General features: G+C 37.1%; 1 protein-coding gene across 5 annotated transcripts in view; it reads left to right on the forward strand.

Annotated features, from left to right (window-relative positions):
* Positions 1–16224, forward strand: part of LOC117323848 (mitogen-activated protein kinase-binding protein 1-like) — a 99274-nt gene that overhangs the window by 30672 nt on the left and 52378 nt on the right. For all 5 annotated transcript variants that reach the window (XM_033879331.1, XM_033879335.1, XM_033879334.1 and 2 more), the window contains exons 3-14: positions 2476–2590; positions 4237–4329; positions 4502–4618; positions 5073–5168; positions 6052–6234; positions 6472–6632; positions 8636–8711; positions 8829–8942; positions 9245–9391; positions 9508–9574; positions 9765–9879; positions 15309–15400. In XM_033879331.1, coding sequence (XP_033735222.1) covers positions 2476–2590; positions 4237–4329; positions 4502–4618; positions 5073–5168; positions 6052–6234; positions 6472–6632; positions 8636–8711; positions 8829–8942; positions 9245–9391; positions 9508–9574; positions 9765–9879; positions 15309–15400 — 1376 coding nt within the window. The remainder of the gene's footprint in view (positions 1–2475; positions 2591–4236; positions 4330–4501; positions 4619–5072; positions 5169–6051; positions 6235–6471; positions 6633–8635; positions 8712–8828; positions 8943–9244; positions 9392–9507; positions 9575–9764; positions 9880–15308; positions 15401–16224) is intronic.

A 16224-nucleotide genomic window follows, 5' to 3' on the forward strand; every position in this document is an offset into this window, starting at 1 on the left:
ATACTGAGTTGTACTGTCCATATGTCTGTCTGTCCCACAAACATGTAATACTGAGTTGTACTGTCTGTCTGTCTATCTGTCCCACAAACATGTATAACTGAGTTGTACTGTCTGTCTGCCTGTCCCATAAACATGTATAACTGAGTTGTACTGTCTGTCTGCCTGTCCCATAAACATGTATAACTGAGTTGTACTGTCTGTCTGCCTGTCCCCTAAACATGTATAACTGAGTTGTACTGTCCAGAATGTTTGTCTGTCTGTCCCACAAGCATGTGATATTGAGTTGTACTGTCTGTCTGTCTATCTGTCCCACAAACATGTAATATTGAGCTGTACTGTCTGTCTGTCTGTCCAACAAACATGTAATACTGAGTTGTACTGTCTGCCTGTCCCACAAACATGTAATACTGAGTTGTACTGTCCATATGTCTGTCTGTCCCACAAACATGTAATACTGAGTTGTACTGTCTGTCTGTCTATCTGTCCCACAAACATGTAATATTGAGCTGTACTGTCTGTCTGTCTGTCCCACAAACTTGTAATACTGAGTTGTACTATCTGCCTGTCCCACAAACATGTATAACTGTGTTGTACTGTCTGTCTGCCTGTCCCACAAACATGTGATATTGAGTTGGTTTTTTTTTCTTCTTTTTTTCTTCTTCTCCAAAATATACTATATGTCCTATTCAATTAAACCCAGTGATCTGTATGTTATTTCATTAAGTTCAATGTTAAATGAGATTTTGCTGCATGACATACAGTTGAACTTTGATGGCCTATATCTCATTCTGTTGTTGAATCCCCATACAGAGTGTACAGACATGCCTGCTTGTTACAGAGTAAATCCCCATACAGAGTGTACAGACATGCCTGCTTGTTACAGTGTAAATCCCCATACAGAGTGTACAGACATGCCTGCTTGTTACAGTGTAAATCCCCATACAGAGTGTACAGACATGCCTGCTTGTTACAGTGTAAATCCCCATACAGAGTGTACAGACATGCCTGCTTGTTACAGTGTAAATCCCCATACAGAGTGTACAGACATGCCTGCTTGTTAAAGATTTACTGGTGATGATGTCGGGATAAATGATGAAATGTTGATCCCTACCTAATTCTTGTTTTATCTTTGTTAAATTTTCTTCAGAAGACAAGGTTTATCATTATCTATATCTGATTACAGTTTAGAGAGCCTCCATACCCAGTGTGATGTAAAGAATACACGGCCACTTAGTGCAGTTCTCCGTTCAGTGGGCATCAGCTTTCATTTTCACATGAAAGTTTTCTTTTCTATATTGCCTGTGATAACCATTTGTTGTCTTTAGCCTTTCAGTGTATGTTTATTACTGTTTTGAGATGTATGTCAATCAAGATAGTCTAGATCAAGGTTTTAGCTTGTGCTGTCCTGATCCTACTCTCTAAGATGTACATCTATAACAAGGTGACAGAGGTCTAATTTGTGTTCTTGTCATCATCTCTCAGATGTAAGTCTAGATCAAGGTCACAAAGGTTTTAGTTTATGTTGTCCCGGTCATCGTCTCTCAGATGTAAGCCTAGAACAAGGTCACACAGGTTTTAGTTTGTGTTGTTCTGGTAGTTGTCTCTCTAATGTAGGTCTAGATCAAGGTATTATATGATTTGAACTTGTGCTGTCCTTGCCAGATTAAGTCTAGATCAAGACCACAAAATGAAGGTTGTAGCTTAATGTGCTGTTCTACTGTGTAACAGCCCTCCCCTATAAAAGATATATATATACTGATTGACAAGGGTTTATTATATGCAAGCTAGCTTTTGATGTTTGGACATAATGTAGAACTTAATGGCCTTGATGTTGATGAAGTAGAAACTTCAGCTTTTGCCTATCCAACTGAGGTTTCTGGCTTCTAGGTTATCTACTCTGGTCGCAGTATAACTGATGTATTCAATGCATATGCTTAAACTTTTATAAACTTTACCTTAGTTTAGAACTAAGAAATAATAAACGGTATTTAAAGGATCTGTTATTACTATTGTCACTGAAATATGTAAGGCTTATTCTGCATTTAAAAGATTCAAAAATAGATTGTAAAATTAACATATTTGACATGAATAGGACATATCCAAATGTCATAGACATGACAAGGGAAGTAACTCTAAGTAAAGAAAAAACTCTTCTGATATGATATCTTTATTTTCTTTATAGAAAAAAATCAGTTTAGAGCCAAACTATTCCCCTGTTTTGTTTTGATCTTTGGAACACTTTACCTATATAGTTAGCAGTATTAACTGTCTGTATCTGCTCACTGTTTAAAAATACTGGTTTGTTTAAACAACAAAATCATAGATACCTGTTAATCTTATATGTCCATGTCCACAAGACTTAATTTTATATCTGTTTGTGATTATGTAGACCTTTTCTGGTTCTCTGTTCTAGAGAAGTGATGCATCTGTTTCTACCTGGCCAATATGTATTACCAAGTCTTATCCTTATTCCAGGTGTGTGGTGGTCCTTATTAACAAAGGCAAGCAGTCACATATACTCAACTTTTCAAAGAAAACCCTCACATCGCTTGCATTTTCGCCAGATGGGAAACACATCGTCACAGGGGAGGTAAGTATAGACTAAGGGGAGATAACCCTTTGTTTATATTGGAGGTAAGAAGGTTACAGGGGAGATAATTGTGTCAAAGGGGAGATGACATTTATATGTGGGAAGGTGCTAGCTGAATTAAGAAATTTGGGAAAATTTTCTCCAAAATATTGCAGTGTTACCTTGTGTAAATATAGCTATATAGTAAGTAGAAACATGTGACAGGGGACATTCAATACAAACACTCTTGTCTCTGACGGCTTTATTGTACGGTAATGTTCATGTTCATTTTTTGATATAATTAACAGGATTGTAATAATTGCACTACATTGTCAATAATGTGAAAAAGATGCTAATAGCAGCTGATATTCACAAATATATGAACTTTTGGGGAATGTTTCTGTATCATGTGTAAATATTGGAGTGTAGGTAATATTCCACAGCTTGTCAGCTATTTTCAGATACATTATATAATCCTGACATATATGTCTGGTGGTTGGAATGTTATTTGCATTAATTAGCCAGTGGTGCATTGAATATATTTAATTGATTGCTGATACATTTGTGAATAAATCAAATATAAATACAAAACAAAGACATCTGTCATAATAAAGAGGAAACATTCAGCTGTAACACAATATGTTATTGTTTTATCATCCATTGATTTATAAATATGATGAGTCAGGGCTAGCAACATATGTTTGTAGCTTGGTAGGTGATATAGGTATAGCCTCATCAGATTAAAAAAAGTCTGGATTCAATTAGCTACTAAAGATATTGGGGATTAGTATAACTAATATGTATAACTGTGTTAACAATCAGTTTACAGATAAATGATGCTAGGCTATGGTAGTAGGTATTTTACACAAACATTGACATATCTTTAGGGAAAGAAATAAATGTTATAGTATCAGATTAATTTATACCTGTTAATATTTAATGTAGACAATGTGATGGCAATAAAAAGAAATAGATATTTTTTATGTAACGGTGTGAATTTTATGTGTGGGTCTTATAACCATAGGCCCTGTCACCACGGGTTCTATAACAATAGGTCCTATGACCATATGGGTTCTATAACCATAGGCCCTATCACCATGAGTTCTATAACCATAGGCCCTATCACCATGAGTTCTATAACCATAGGCCCTATCACCATGAGTTCTATAACGATAGGCCCTGTCACCACGGGTTCTATAACAATAGGTCCTATGACCATATGGGTTCTATAACCATAGGCCCTATCACCATTAGTTCTATAACGATAGGCCCTATCACCACGGGTTCTATAACCATAGGCCCTATCACCATTAGTTCTATAACCATAGGCCCTATCACCATTAGTTCTATAACCATAGGCCCTATCACCATGAGTTCTATAACCATAGGCCCTATCACCATATGGGTTCTATAACCATAGGTCCTATCACCATATGGGCTCTATAACCATTCTATATTTTACACAAACACTAGCATACATCATTTTCAAGCAAGAATTCACAAATATGGAAAGATGAGATTGATCACTTACTGATATCACATTTAGACTTCATACCATTAACAATGTGGATAGAAATTAAAGGGAAATATCAATATAAAGGTGTAAATGTTTGATGTGTGGTCATAGAGGCTACCAGTTGTCTGATTAATTATCTCTGTTGCTTCAGAGTGGGCACCAGCCTGCAGTTCGGGTGTGGAATGTGGAGGACAAATCACAAGTTTCGGAGCTCCATGGTCACAAGTTTGGTGTCAACTGTGTGGTGAGTAATACAATTTGATGTCGTTATCACAGACTGGAACAACTATTGTGGCTGTTGAGAGTGTTGGAATATTCTGCTAAAGTACCAGTTCATATAGAAGCAAGAACAGAGCCACAATTAAGCAAGTATGTCAATATAATATTAACTGTAACTGACCTCTGTTACTCCTCAGGCATTCTCACCTAACCTGAAGTACCTGGTGTCAGTCGGCTCACAACATGACATGATTGTCAATGTCTGGAACTGGAGGACAGCAACCAAGGTGGCCTCCAACAAAGTCTCCAGCAAAGTAAGAGTTTAATTATCTCCCTTTAATAATAACAAAACGGTTAAAAAGTTCAGACCACCTCACTTCAGTACAGAACTGATGTACATTACCAAGCTGGGTGTAATGTGTATTTTGTAATATAATCAGTTTAATTTTTCCCAGTTGAGGGACATATGCACTTTAATTCTGAAGGATATTGGAGTAATTTCCAATTGAGCAACATAATGACTAGCCATTATATTCTTTATTTGTGAATTGTGTGCTGTGAAATGTGTATCAAATCAGGAGTTTGAAGTATTACCTCCCTTAGTTTGAATTTAATGGAAGTTTTGTTTTTACAATAATACCGTTTTTATGATGTTGAATGATCAGGATGTCAAACTTTTAAGATTGTTGGTGAATACTGTAGATTTCTCAAAGGATGGTTCTATGTTTGACGATGATCTTTAAAGCTGTCTAACTTTTTACTTTGTAGGTGAATGCCGTAGATTTCTCGGAAGATGGTTCTATGTTTGTGACTGTTGGAAACAGACATGTGAAGTTTTGGTACCTGGACAGCAGTAAATCAAGGGTAGGTAATAATGATCTGGAGTAAAGAATGGTATAAATAAAGTCTGACTGTAACTTACTTCAGGACCTGGTATACATACAGTCTGACTCTAATTAATTGTTACGAGAAGTCAACAGTGTTGTCTCTGTACTTTTGATATTGGTGACAGTTATGAGAAGTTGACAGGGTTGTTTGTACTATTGATATTGGTGACAGTTATGAGAAGTTGACAGGGTTGTCTCTGTACTACTGATATGGGTGAGAGTTATGAGAAATCGTCAGGGTTATCTCTGTGCTATTGATATGAGTGACTGTTATGAGAAGTTGACAGGGTTGTTTGTACTATTGATATGAGTGACTGTTATGAGAAGTTGATAGGGTTGTCTCTGTACTTTTGATATTGGTGAGAGTTATGAGAAGTTGATAGGGTTGTCTCTGTACTTTTGATATAGGTGACTGTTATAAGTTGACAGGGTTGTCTGTACTATTGATATGGGTGACTGTTATGAGAAGTTGACAGGGTTGTCTGTACTATTGATATGAGTGACTGTTATGAGAAGTTGACAGGGTTGTTTGTACTTTTGATATGGACGACTGTTATGAGAAGTTGACTGGGTTGTTTGTACTATTGATATGAGTGACTGTTATGAGAAGTTGACAGGGTTGTCTGTACTTTTGATATTGGTGAGAGTTATGAGAAGTTGACTTGGTTGTCTCTGTACTATTGATATGGGTGACTGTTATAAGTTGACAGGGTTGTTTGTACTATTGATATGAGTGACTGTTATGAGAAGTTGACAGGGTTGTCTCTGTACTATTGATATTGGTGACTGTTATAAGTTGACAGGGATGTCTGTACTATTGATATGAGTGACTGTTAAATTGATGTTGCTCCCTGTTACAGATCAATGAGACAGTACCACTACAGGGCCGCTCGGGGATCCTTGGTGCACAGAAGAACAACTTCTTTTGTGATGTCGTGTGTGGTAAAGGTAGGAAGGCAAAGAGTGTCTTCAGTATCACACAGTCAGGTCTGCTGTGTGAATTCAACGAAAAACGTCTACTAGACAAATGGGCAGAGTTACGGGTAGGTATCATACACATAGGTATAAATATTTATTTACAAATGTTTAGAGCTATAGGTAGATGTATGAATAGAAACCTTTCCTCAGTAGTACTGGTCTAAAATGATATGGTAGTAGTTATTTAATTAATATCTCAAGCTTGGAAATTTAGATTGAAATACTTTCTGGTGTTTAGTTTATTTTGAGTTGTTTATCACTTGCAATAAAGAGCCTTCATATTTGTATGTCTACTTTTGCAGACTACCAGTGCCAGCTGTCTGGCCGCAGGAGAAAATCATATATTTGCAGGATGTTCCAATGGTGTGGTGCGGGTGTTCAGTGCTCGGAATCTTCACTTCCTAGTGTCACTGCCCCACCCTCATCACCTCGGAGTAGATATTGGGTCAGTTCTCAGTGCCAGGTAATCATAGCTGTTATAAACTTCTGTTACTAGTGTCACTGCCCCACCCTCATCACCTCGGAGTAGATGTGGGGTCAGTTCTCAGTCCGAGGTAACCATAGCTGTTATAAACTTCTGTTACTAGTGTCACTGCCCCACCCTCATCACCTCGGAGTAGATGTGGGGTCAGTTCTCAGTCCGAGGTAACCATAGCTGTTATAAACTTCTGTTACTAGTGTCACTGCCCCACCCTCATCACCTCGGAGTAGATATTGGGGTCAGTTCTCAGTGCCAGGTAATCATAGCTGTTATAAACTTCTGTTACTAGTGTCACTGCCCCACCCTCATCACCTCGGAGTAGATGTGGGGTCAGTTCTCAGTCCGAGGTAACCATAGCTGTTATAAACTTCTGTTACTAGTGTCACTGCCCCACCCTCATCACCTCGGAGTAGATATTGGGTCAGTTCTCATTAGTTAAGATTTATAGCCTTTAATTTTGGCACAGTAAATGAAGGATTCAAAAGTTTAACCCTTTGCCACATGTAAGCGCCTCTGGACGCCTTTACCCCTTGCCACATGTAAGCGCTTCTCGACGCCTCTGCATTATCTCCATGTAAGCGCTTCTCGACGCCTCTACGTTATCTCAATGTAAGCGCCTCTCGACGCCATGCCGGTTCGGTAAACTTAGACATGGAAAATCCCGTGATTGAGAGCGACACCTATCTGGAAATCCCTGATACTATTTTAAGAAGATATCAATGCATCGACCAATCAGATTTGTACACGTCATTCATACGAAAGTTTTTGAATAAATTAACCTAGAAAGTGTTAGTCATGAGTGTAGAAAAGTGTGACAACAACGAGGCGTGATGGCGGCTGTGGCTACGATTTTGCGCGACATTTTTGATGACGATGATGATAATTTAGAGTTCGATGGCTTTGGACCTGAATACATTTAGTCAGATATTGATCTTAACGATGTTCTAAATGAACTGTCAACAGATAACGAGTCCGAAAATGAGGACGAACGGCGACTAGTTGTACCGCCGCCATTAGGTAATGTTGACCGAGATTTTTCGCCGATCACAGTAAATGATTTTGTTAGGGAAACGGGGCCAGTACTTCCAGAAACTTTTGATGTTGATGCTGCAAGTTCCATTGATTATTTCTACCTTTTCTTCAATGAGAATCAGTTTTCCACCATAGCTCGACACACTAATAACTACGCTCGCTGGCATTTGAAAAACGAAGGTAGATTTGACCCAAAATGGTCGGATACACATTCCTTCGTCGCGACATCGGATATAAAATATTCTAGGCTTAAGCCTGAACTGTTGAAATATTCTTGTGAAAACTTTGAAAATTCAGTTTGTTTCATTTGGGAGTTAATGTTGAATCATTTCATGTACAGGAATTCAATGAAATATAAATTACATTGTCAAAATATTTTGAAATTTTTCTGTTCTGTTTGTATACAGCTGATTTCGTGGTTATGTGTTGTTGGTTTTATAAAGAAAATAGCACAGAATTAAAATTTAAGAAATTCTGAACATAATTGTAACTTACTAAAAATGTCTAAAACAACTATTTCACTTTCAAAATTAGGTTTAGAAAAATTAATCAAAACAAAACTTAATTTCTCAAAAACTGCCATTGAGATGGTGTATGTATATTTCAGTCAGCGCAATAATGTTGCATTGCAACAATGTATCTTTGCACTATTGGCACAGAGTGCTGAAGTGTTATGACCTGCATGTGGCAAAGGGTTAATGCAGCATGTAGTATTTAAATGTGGGTAAGGTGATGATTTTGAATATTAAGTATTTAAAATGTAAAATAGGATGAAATCTTTTGTATATAATTTTTTTTGTTATGTAATCAGTATTGAGAAATCAATAATCCATGACTTGCATGTCAAAGATAAAATCGTTTGTATATAAATTTTTTGTTATGTAATCAATGTTGAGAAATCAATAATCCATGATTTATATATCAAAGATTAATTATTTCATTTATATTTGTAGTCAAATTCTACCCAGTAAAGAGGGTTCCAAGTTTCCTGACACGATTGCGATGGTTTATGATGACTTGCATCAGAAGGTAAAACTCTTTATGATAATTCTTTGGACAGAAGATATGTTAATAATTTCTTTCTCTTGAAATAAAATCACCTTGATTTGATGTGGTGATGAATATGAAGATTTGTTTAAACCACAGGCGACATGTATCTACAATGACCACAGTGTGTATGTATGGGACGTCCATGATGTAAAGAAGGTGGGGATTGTGAGATCTTTCCTTTATCACAGTTCCAGTATTCTGGGCCTTGAGGTGAGTGTACAAAGGGAGATAACTCTATATACTAGCTTGATGGTACAACATATTGAATGACATCAATAAACGTTTAACCTGGTCAGAACAGGTTAACTTTTCATAAACACTGTTTATAATCTATTTATAATTTGGAAGTGTCCTAGTACCTGAGATTTTTTAGTAATACACAAACCATTAGAGAAATATACTTTGTAGGTATAAATTTCCTTTTTGGTTTTGAACACATACATGTACCGAGATACTCTTAACTATTCATGATATAACTTCCTTACTTACCTTACATAATTGTTTTATTACAGGTGGCGCCCCCTGTACAGGATGGTGAGACACCAGTGCTGCCCCCTGGTTCTTTCATCACATGCTCCACGGATGACACAATACGCATATGGAATCTTGAGAATCACATGACAGAAACCGAGTATTACAAACGCAATGTTTTTTCAAATGTGAGTATTTTGTCATTGATATTAAGTTTGGATATGACGATGTAGGGATAATATATCATGAATGGATTGTTGAGATTGATCCATGTCTAATAATAAAAAACCTTTGTACTAAACAGGAACTGCTGAAGATCTGTTACATTGATCCAAGCATGATGTCTCTCCGGGATGTCGACTATAACCCAGGTCAGTGATTACTATGATACAGGTTATATTGGTTAATTAAAGTATACACTTAAATCAAGATTAGTGAGAATGTATGGTTAAGTTCCCTTGGACAGCTAACACAAGGAAGCAGAGCAAATTTTTATGGAGCAATTTGTATGATTTGATGTTAACATAGAGTCCCCGTATTATTGTGGTCTGTCAATTACAGCTGGAGGGACTGACAAGACAGACACAAACTACGATGGTAAAAATGGTGTCCGTTCTCTCTGTATCAGCCCAGATGGACAACACCTAGCATCAGGGGACAGGATAGGCAACGTGAGGTTAGTACGTCTCAACAGAGACTGTAGTATTAGTACATCTCATCACAGCGGCTTACTGTCTCAGTCAATAGTACATACTGTAAAAGTAGTACATCTCATCACAGCGACTTACTGTCTCAATCAATAGTAATACATACTGTAAAAGTAGTACATCTCATCACAGCGACTTACTGTCTCAATCAATAGTAATACATACTGTAAAAGTAGTACATCTCATCACAGTGACTTACTGTGTCAGTCAATAGTACATACTGTAAAAGTAGTACATCTCATCACAGCGACTTACTGTCTCTATCAATAGTACATACTGTAAAAGTAGTACATCTCATCACAGCGACTTACTGTCTCAGTCAATAGTAATACATACTGTAAAAGTAGTACATCTCATCACAGTGACTTACTGTGTCAGTCAATAGTACATACTGTAAAAGTAGTACATCTCATCACAGCGACTTACTGTCTCAATCAATAGTAATACATACTGTAAAAGTAGTACATCTCATCACAGCGACTTACTGTCTCAATCAATAGTAATACATACTGTAAAAGTAGTACATCTCATCACAGCGACTTACTGTCTCAGTCAATAGTAATACATACTGTAAAAGTAGTACATCTCATCACAGCGACTTACTGTCTCAATCAATAGTAATACATACTGTAAAAGTAGTACATGTCATCACAGCGCCTTACTGTCTCAGTCAATAGTAATACATACTGTAAAAGTAGTACATCTCATCACAGTGTCTTACTGTCTCAATCAATTGTAATACATACTGTAAAAGTAGTACATCTCATCACAGCGGCTTACTGTCTCAGTCAATAGTACATACTGTAAAAGTAGTACATCTCATCACAGCGACTTACTGTCTCAATCCATAGTAATACATACTGTAAAATTAGTACATCTCATCACAGCGACTTACTGTCTCAATCAATAGTAATACATAGTGTAAAAGTAGTACATCTCATCACAGCGACTTACTGTCTCAGTCAATAGTAATACATACTGTAAAAGTAGTACATCTCATCACAGCGACTTACTGTCTCAATCAATAGTAATACATACTGTAAAAGTAGTACATCTCATCACAGCGACTTACTGTCTCAGTCAATAGTAATACATACTGTAAAAGTAGTACATCTCATCACAGCGGCTTACTGTCTCAGTCATTAGTACATACTGTAAAAGTAGTACATCTCATCACAGTGACTTACTGTCTCAATCTATAGTAAAACATACTGTAAAAGTAGTACATCTCATTACAGCAACTTACTGTCTCAGTCATTAGTACATACTGTAAAAGTAGTACATCTCATCACAGCGACTTACTGTCTCTATCAATATTTATACATACTGTAAAAATAGTACATCTCATCACAGCGACTTACTGTCTCAATCAATAGTAATACATACTGTAAAAGTAGTACATCTCATCACAGCGACTTACTGTCTCAGTCATTAGTACATACTGTAAAAGTAGTACATCTCATCACAGCGACTTACTGTCTCAGTCAATAGTAATACATACTGTAAAAGTAGTACATCTCATCACAGCGACTTACTGTCTCAATCAATAGTAATACATACTGTAAAAGTAGTACATGTCATCACAGCGCCTTACTGTCTCAGTCAATAGTAATACATACTGTAAAAGTAGTACATCTCATCACAGCGACTTACTGTCTCTATCTATATTTATACATACTGTAAAAATAGTACATCTCATCACAGCGACTTACTGTCTCAATCAATAGTAATACATACTGTAAAAGTAGTACATCTCATCACAGCGACTTACTGTCTCAGTCATTAGTACATACTGTAAAAGTAGTACATCTCATCACAGCGACTTACTGTCTCTATCAATAGTACATACTGTAAAAGTAGTACATCTCATCACAGCGACTTACTGTCTCAATCAATAGTAATACATACTGTAAAAGTAGTACATCTCATCACAGCGCCTTACTGTCTCAGTCAATAGTAATACATACTGTAAAAGTAGTACATCTCATCACAGCGACTTACTGTCTCAATCAATAGTAATACATACTGTAAAAGTAGTACATCTCATCACAGCGACTTACTGTCTCAGTCAATAGTAATACATACTGTAAAAGTAGTACATGTCATCACAGCGATTTACTGTCTCAATCAATAGTAATACATACTGTAAAAGTAGTACATGTCATCACAGCGCCTTACTGTCTCAATCAATAGTAATACATACTGTAAAAGTAGTACATCTCATCACAGTGACTTACTGTCTCAATCAATAGTACATACTGTAGTATTAGTACATCTCATCACAGCGACTTACTGTCTCAATCAATAGTACATACTGTAGTATTAGTACATCTCATCACAGTGACTTACTGTCTCAATCAATAGTACATACTGTAGTATTAGTACATCTCATCACAGCGCCTTACTGTCTCAATCAATTGTAATACATACTGTAAAAGTAGTACATCTCATCACAGCGGCTTACTGTCTCAGTCAATAGTACATACTGTAAAAGTAGTACATCTCATCACAGCGACTTACTGTCTCAGTCAATAGTAATACATACTGTAAAAGTAGTACATCTCATCACAGCGGCTTACTGTCTCAGTCATTAGTACATACTGTAAAAGTAGTACATCTCATCACAGTGACTTACTGTCTCAATCTATAGTAATACATACTGTAAAAGTAGTACATCTCATCACAGCAACTTACTGTCTCAGTCATTAGTACATACTGTAAAAGTAGTACATCTCATCACAGTGACTTACTGTCTCAATCAATAGTAATACATACTGTAAAAGTAGTACATCTCATCACAGCGACTTACTGTCTCAGTCAATAGTAATACATACTGTAAAAGTTGTACATCTCATCACAGCGACTTACTGTCTCAGTCAATAGTAATACATACTGTAAAAGTAGTACATCTCATCACAGCGACTTACTGTCTCAGTCATTAGTACATACTGTAAAAGTAGTACATCTCATCACAGCGACTTACTGTCTCTATCAATAGTACATACTGTAAAAGTAGTACATCTCATCACAGCGCCTTACTGTCTCAATCAATAGTAATACATACTGTAAAAGTAGTACATCTCATCACAGCGACTTACTGTCTCAATCAATAGTAATACATACTGTAAAAGTAGTACATCTCATCACAGCGGCTTACTGTCTCAGTCATTAGTACATACTGTAAAAGTAGTACATCTCATCACAGCGGCTTACTGTCTCTATCAATAGTTATACATACTGTAAAAGTAGTACATCTCATCACAGCGGCTTACTGTCTCAGTCATTAGTACATACTGTAAAAGTAGTACATCTCATCACAGCGGCTTACTGTCTCTATCAATAGTTATACATACTGTAAAAGTAGTACATCTCATCACAGCGACTTACTGTCTCAGTCATTAGTACATACTGTAAAAGTAGTACATCTCATCACAGCGGCTTACTGTCTCAGTCATTAGTACATACTGTAAAAGTAGTACATCTCATCACAGCGACTTACTGTCTCTATCAATAGTACATACTGTAAAAGTAGTACATCTCATCACAGCGACTTACTGTCTCAATCAATAGTAATACATACTGTAAAAGTAGTACATCTCATCACAGCGCCTTACTGTCTCAGTCAATAGTAATACATACTGTAAAAGTAGTACATCTCATCACAGCGACTTACTGTCTCAATCAATAGTAATACATACTGTAAAAGTAGTACATCTCATCACAGCGACTTACTGTCTCAGTCAATAGTAATACATACTGTAAAAGTAGTACATGTCATCACAGCGATTTACTGTCTCAATCAATAGTAATACATACTGTAAAAGTAGTACATGTCATCACAGCGCCTTACTGTCTCAATCAATAGTAATACATACTGTAAAAGTAGTACATCTCATCACAGTGACTTACTGTCTCAATCAATAGTACATACTGTAGTATTAGTACATCTCATCACAGCGACTTACTGTCTCAATCAATAGTACATACTGTAGTATTAGTACATCTCATCACAGTGACTTACTGTCTCAATCAATAGTACATACTGTAGTATTAGTACATCTCATCACAGCGCCTTACTGTCTCAATCAATTGTAATACATACTGTAAAAGTAGTACATCTCATCACAGCGGCTTACTGTCTCAGTCAATAGTACATACTGTAAAAGTAGTACATCTCATCACAGCGACTTACTGTCTCAGTCAATAGTAATACATACTGTAAAAGTAGTACATCTCATCACAGCGGCTTACTGTCTCAGTCATTAGTACATACTGTAAAAGTAGTACATCTCATCACAGTGACTTACTGTCTCAATCTATAGTAATACATACTGTAAAAGTAGTACATCTCATCACAGCAACTTACTGTCTCAGTCATTAGTACATACTGTAAAAGTAGTACATCTCATCACAGCGACTTACTGTCTCTATCAATATTTATACATACTGTAAAAATAGTACATCTCATCACAGCGACTTACTGTCTCAATCAATAGTAATACATACTGTAAAAGTAGTACATCTCATCACAGCGACTTACTGTCTCAGTCAATAGTAATACATACTGTAAAAGTAGTACATCTCATCACAGCGACTTACTGTCTCAGTCATTAGTACATACTGTAAAAGTAGTACATCTCATCACAGCGACTTACTGTCTCTATCAATAGTACATACTGTAAAAGTAGTACATCTCATCACAGCGCCTTACTGTCTCAATCAATAGTAATACATACTGTAAAAGTAGTACATCTCATCACAGCGACTTACTGTCTCAATCAATAGTAATACATACTGTAAAAGTAGTACATCTCATCACAGCGGCTTACTGTCTCAGTCATTAGTACATACTGTAAAAGTAGTACATCTCATCACAGCGGCTTACTGTCTCTATCAATAGTTATACATACTGTAAAAGTAGTACATCTCATCACAGCGGCTTACTGTCTCAGTCATTAGTACATACTGTAAAAGTAGTACATCTCATCACAGCGGCTTACTGTCTCTATCAATAGTTATACATACTGTAAAAGTAGTACATCTCATCACAGCGACTTACTGTCTCAGTCATTAGTACATACTGTAAAAGTAGTACATCTCATCACAGCGGCTTACTGTCTCTATCAATAGTTATACATACTGTAAAAGTAGTACATCTCATCACAGCGACTTACTGTCTCAGTCATTAGTACATACTGTAAAAGTAGTACATCTCATCACAGAGTCATACCATCTCCAGATTGTAATGTTAAATATCGCTGCAGAACTGGAGAGACAATTTCCATCTGCCTGATTTCATATTTCATGTTTTGTAGACATTAGGTCACACAGAAGTCACAAACAATGTTGTTGTATGGTTCTAATTACAATTTGTATGTCTTGATTGTTTTATCTACAGGATCCATGACTTACAGACAATGAAAGAAATCCACTCTATAGAGGCTCACAATGGGGAGGTGCTATGCCTGGAGTACTCTCGTGTTAATACTGGTTAGTATGTAGTGGGAGGTGCTATGCCTGTAGTACTCTCGTGTTAATACTGGTTAGTATGTAGTGGGAGGTGCTATGTCTGGAGTACTCGTGTTAATACTGGTTAGTATGTAGAGGGTCCACAATGGGGAGGTGCTATGCCTGGAGTATTCTCGTGTTAATACTGGTTAGTATGTAGAGGGTCCACAATGGGGAGGTGCTATGCCTGGAGTACTCTCGTGTTAATACTGGTTAGTATGTAGAGGGTCCACAATGGGGAGGTGCTATGCCTGGAGTACTCTCGTGTTAATACTGGTTAGTATGTAGTGGGAGGTGCTATGTCTGGAGTACTCGTGTTAATACTGGTTAGTATGTAGAGGGTCCACAATGGGGAGGTGCTATGCCTGGAGTATTCTCGTGTTAATACTGGTTAGTATGTAGAGGGTCCACTATGGGGAGGTGCTATGCCTAGAGTACTCTCGTGTTAATACTGGTTAGTATGTAGTGGGAGGTGCTATGTCTGGAGTACTCCCGTGTTAATACTGGTTAGTATGTAGAGGGTCCACAATGGGGAGGTGCTATGCCTGGAGTATTCTCGTGTTAATACTGGTTAGTATGTAGAGGGTCCACAATGGGGAGGTGCTATGCCTGGAGTACTCTCGTGTTAATACTGGTTAGTATGTAGAGGGTCCACAATGGGGAGGTTCTATGCCTGGAGTACTCTCGTGTTAATACTGGTTAGTATGTAGTGGGAGGTGCTATGTCTGGAGTACTCGTGTTAATACTGGTTAGTATGTAGAGGGTCCACAATGGGGAGGTGCTATGCCTGGAGTATTCTCGTGTTA

This window comes from Pecten maximus, chromosome 3 (assembly GCF_902652985.1).
Source record: "Pecten maximus chromosome 3, xPecMax1.1, whole genome shotgun sequence".
NCBI classification, from domain to species: domain Eukaryota; kingdom Metazoa; phylum Mollusca; class Bivalvia; order Pectinida; family Pectinidae; genus Pecten; species Pecten maximus.